Consider the following 4640-nt stretch of genomic DNA (forward strand, 5'->3'; position numbering starts at 1 on the left):
TGCCCCGAAAATTTTCCCATATGCTAAGTGCATGTCGAGCAAGGCCATGCATCTTGTATATGTCTGACGCAGGATATCTCGTTATTAGGATATGTTAGTGCATTTTAGCAATCTAAATAAGAGTTCTTATTTTATTTTAGTATTCATATCCCCTTTATAACTTTACCTTTGCACTTATTTCTTTCAACCACTCCGGAGGTGACATGTCTAGAGCGATGTACTAAAGGTCATTTAAGTCAATGTATTTTTTATTCTTTTTATATAGTCTTTTCTGTAAATCTTGGATCCTCATTAATAAACGGTGAAAAAAAGTATTTTGGACATTTACATCTTGAGATCTTTTCACTTATTTTGAATATTTTACATATTTTGACTGAATGAAATTTTGTGCCTATCCAACCAAGTAATTTGGCACTCACTGCATGAAAAGACGGTCGCCATGATTTCTTTCTTTTCCAGAGGAGCATTCTAATTCATGCACATCCAACTCAACTACAAGAAAATGCCTACTCACTCGGCTTTTAGCTCATCTTGCCGCAACCATTCTACCTAGATATATCATTTCCCACAAACAACTCACTCTCCTCTCTTCAAAGGAGATCTAAGGCCTTCAACATAACCCATCATTAATCCCTTCATCTCAGCAGTCGTTTATTGACTCACCCAGGTGTACTTAACACTACTGAACTCACCTGTGAATGAGATCATCAAAAGGTCATTCGGCACTACCTCTTTTAAAAGGATCTTTAAGTAATATATTTTTTATTCTATTTATATATTCTTTTTGCTTGGATCCCTATAGATAAAGGGTGAAGCAGAGCATTTCGAACATTTACATCCTGAGATCATTTTATATATTTTGAATCTTTTATATTTTTTTATTGAATGAAAGTTGAGCCCTTGAACACTTCTTCATAGATTCTATAAGTATAGTTTTTTCTCTATTTTCACACGGGTCACAAGTCATCTCTCACAAAATTTGCCCGCTAGTATCACTCATGTATATATTTACTTAATAGTGATTTTACTATAAAATAGTGTAAATCTGTATAAAGTTGAGAAAAATGCAACTGTGAACCATAAGGATAATGTTCTCACTTCTCATACTAAAAAAAGGTGAAATTAAGAACCTTATTTTAGATTATATTGCATCTAATTTTTTTTTAAATCAAGTTGTAACACAAAATTGTATATTTGTTCAGGTAGTGTAATATTAAAATAATATCTAGGAGTTTCATCGCACGTTTTTCCTGTGGAGAGCTGCAAGCACGCCAGCAGAGATATGTAGCATCAGCATAGGGAGGTGTTCCCCCCCTAATCTTATCCATAGCTGATCATTCTGGACCCAGTGAACATGTATGCTATTGGACCTCACCTGAACGTTGCACTTCCAAGCGAAAAATTATTAGGTACGGAGTGCAGACGGGGTGAGAACCGTCTGCACAGACACATGTTCCCCCCCCCCTAATCTTATCCATAGCTGATCATTCTGGACCCAGTGAACATGTATGCTATTGGACCTCACCTGAACGTTGCACTTATAAGCTGCCTAATGCCAGTAGTACCTCAGATGACAGTATGTGGGTCCCAGATGCTTGTAGTAAAAGCAGGGGAAAATGAAGGAATGAGCATGGCCTGCGTAGCATTTCTACTCCACTCGCTACTCTTAGTAGTCAGAAAAATTATTAAGTTCAAACATCGGACACAGAGAATCATTCGGACTTTTTTTTTGTCTACAATAAAAGTAGAATCAAAGTACAGTTACTGCAGCAGCTGCGTTCAAAACTACGCTTTTACTATAGACAGAAAAAAATCAAATAATTCTATCCGCATCTAATAATTTACCCAGTAGTCATCATTGATAAAGCACAATTAAAACAGTCATGGATGAGAAGACTTCTTCATAGCTATATGATCTTTATACAAATAGTTATTCTTAGCAATAAGTTCATATGTAGCAATATGGTGAGCTAATGGAGTAGGCTTAGTGTTTCAAGTGACTTAACGGACTGTTTCTTTGGCGGTGGTGATGGCACTGGCAGCAGCAAGTGCATGTACTTGCAATTTGGGCATGAAGGAGATGACCGGTAGAGCATGACAAGCAGGTGGCAGTTGAGGCAGACTATTGCGACCATGGCAGAGCCACCATTGCTGCAGCTGTTCTGCTTCTCTGTGTTTTCTAGCGATAGAGAACTGTTCTTGTTGTTTTCACAGTCTGGAAGATTTGATATGTTTAGATCCAGGTCTAGCTTCTGCTCCTTTGGCTTCAGCAAACTCTTCTTTAGAGTTTTCCTATTTAGATAGTACATCCTCCCAGACTGCGACAAAAATTAAGAGCTGGGTTTAAATTCTCTGATGATTGTGTATTATAAGCGTACGTCTTGCCATTTCTAAATTCTAAAAATTAGACCCTCTTACCTCTTATCATTCGAAATTCTAGTTCCACCACAATTATATATATTTATATATTTATAAAGAGGAGAGAGAGGGAACTTACTTGGAGGTCTAGGCACTGCTCCCAGTCCAAGGGGAGGCGATTATTCAGCTGGAGATCTATGCTAGTTTGAGTGTTGGGCTGCATCCAGCTTGAAAGCTTCCTCTTCTTACGATTGTTTGCTTCAGATTCAGAAGAGGAAGTATTGGTGCTTTCGGAGAAGGAAGATAGCGATGGGCCTAAAGATAGCTCCGGATGATCCATGATTTTCTAAGGAGAAAAGATCTTAGGAGTAATGCCAGCCAGTTGTAGACTTGTTCTTCTTCTTCTTCTTCTTCTCTTCTACTAAGGGCAACTTTCTCTTAAATTAATATCTCGATTATGCATGTAGGGTTGGGTGTGAGAGGAAGGTGGAGAGAGAGAGAGAAGAGTTTGTGACTTACGGGAAGGGAAAGGAGGTTGAAGATCGAGAGACCTATCTAGCAGGTTTCCTTGATTAATAAAGCCAAGTATGAGGAGATGTGGGCACTTAAATAGGGTTCTTAAATGTCATTTATCAAATACCAGTCATTAAAAGGTGGCAGACTTAGCATTTAAGATGACAAGTAGGCTATTCTTAAATGCTTTAAATCCTCTCATCTCTCTTCAGCATCTTCTTTTCTCTCTAGCTACTTGCCAATATATTTAATGCTCTCACTAGTAATAGAAAAATATCTGCTGCTAATTCATAGTTTTAAAAAATTATTTTATGGATGAAAATATATCATATGTACATGCCACATGCCATAATTTAATGCATGGAAACTTTTTTTGAGTTATGTTTTAGCCTCCCCAATATTACTCTTTCCAATAAAATCTAAGTCACCTTTGTGTAATTCCATGGCACCTTCAAGGTTGCTTAATTAATTGATTTGCACTGAGACTCTGCCTGGTTAGAGCCATTCCAATTAAGCTCCCACGCATTGCTTGTTGCATGCCCAAGAAACTAGCCGTTGAGCTTGAAAATTGTGATCAATGGCGTATGTGAGAAGTATCACTTTCTTAGTCTCTCCTCAAATCTTTCTTGACTATTTGATCCTCTCTCTCTCTCTCTCTCTCTCTCTCTCTCTCTCTCTCTCTCTCTCTCTCTCATGCACCACGTGACCATTATCATTCCACAACTACAACATTAACTTCCATGAAGTTATGAACTACTTCTTGTGGGTAGCTATATTCATGGCCATTTCCTAACTATAGTTCTCATAAAGAAGAAGAAGAAGAAGGGGAGAGAGAGAGAGAGAGTACTAAGATGAAGAGGTAGAGGAGCACAGCATGAGGCACCAGGACTGGGGTAGTAAATTGTCCGAAGCTTGAACTACTGCAATTCTACCCACCGGCCATTTCCAACCACAGCAATAAAGTGTGGCGACTCTGTATTTGTCCGTTGGGACCTTAATCTATTTAATGTCTTTTATGTTTTTATCCATAACATTGATAATTCTCACCCAATCCTTTTGACATAATTGATTACTAATACCATACTAGAATTGGTTGACATTAAAGCTTGCATGACGTCGATCTCATTAACTTGATATGCCATGTACTTCTTTTTTTAATCAGTTCTTTTTTTCTTTTTTTTTTTTTTTTTTTTTTTTGACAAAAAAAATATCTTTACATACATAGAGAGAGAGAGAGAGGCCTAACATGGAGCCTGAAGTGGCTGACCCTTTTATTGAAGATGTTATTCCTCATTGCAGCTTTGATTGCCTGTCTTGCTATAGGAAGAAACAAAGCCATTCCATTATAGCTAGCTTGATGTTATTAATGTTATTTATTTACTGTGTTGAATTAATGCACAATCTAATGGGTAGGAAGGAACTCTTTATAACTTGAAGCTTGAAATCTTCAGAAAATTCATGGATGGAGTTTCTATTGATGTGAGATTCCCATTTTTCCATACATTATTTATTGAAGCAATGACTCTCACATGATAGATATTAGAAGCACTCATTTCATTGTCAATCTCTACGAGAGGTGCAAATGAATCAAGTCGAGCTCAAATCAGGCCGAATTTAAGCTCGACTCGTGAAACAATCCCGTGCTTGAACTCGAGTCGAGCTCATGTTCGACTCATGCGACTGAAAACGAGCTCGTTGAGCGGCTTGATTTCATGGTTGGAGCTCCGATTTCACGTCCGTGGCCCTCCCCTCCGATTTCGCCTTCCACT

The 4640-nt window shown here is 37.9% G+C and overlaps 1 protein-coding gene across 1 annotated transcript; it reads right to left on the reverse strand.

Moving 5' to 3' along the window:
• Nucleotides 1-1862: 1862 nt before the first annotated feature.
• Nucleotides 1863-4103, reverse strand: LOC110114332. The gene is made up of 2 exons (XM_020847184.2): nucleotides 2498-4103; nucleotides 1863-2318 (listed from the first exon to the last, which is right to left on the reverse strand). The coding sequence occupies exons 1-2, from the start codon at nucleotides 2696-2698 to the stop codon at nucleotides 1971-1973; spliced, it is 549 nt and encodes a 182-aa protein (XP_020702843.1). The 5' UTR covers nucleotides 2699-4103; the 3' UTR covers nucleotides 1863-1970.
• Between the last annotated feature and the right edge of the window lie 537 nt (nucleotides 4104-4640).

The sequence above is a fragment of the Dendrobium catenatum genome, unplaced genomic scaffold (genome assembly GCF_001605985.2).
Source record: "Dendrobium catenatum unplaced genomic scaffold, ASM160598v2 fragScaff_scaffold_920, whole genome shotgun sequence".
Lineage (NCBI taxonomy): Eukaryota > Viridiplantae > Streptophyta > Magnoliopsida > Asparagales > Orchidaceae > Dendrobium > Dendrobium catenatum.

Excerpts from the sequence above, each read along its gene's own strand:
- LOC110114332 (XM_020847184.2), bottom strand. The coding sequence starts at position 2,698 with ATGGATCATCCGGAGCTATCTTTAGGCCCATCGCTATCTTCCTTCTCC. Across the intron at positions 2,319-2,497 it reads AGCAGTGCCTAGACCTCCAA|TCTGGGAGGATGTACTATCT; the intron begins GTAAGTTCCCTC and ends TTTTTGTCGCAG.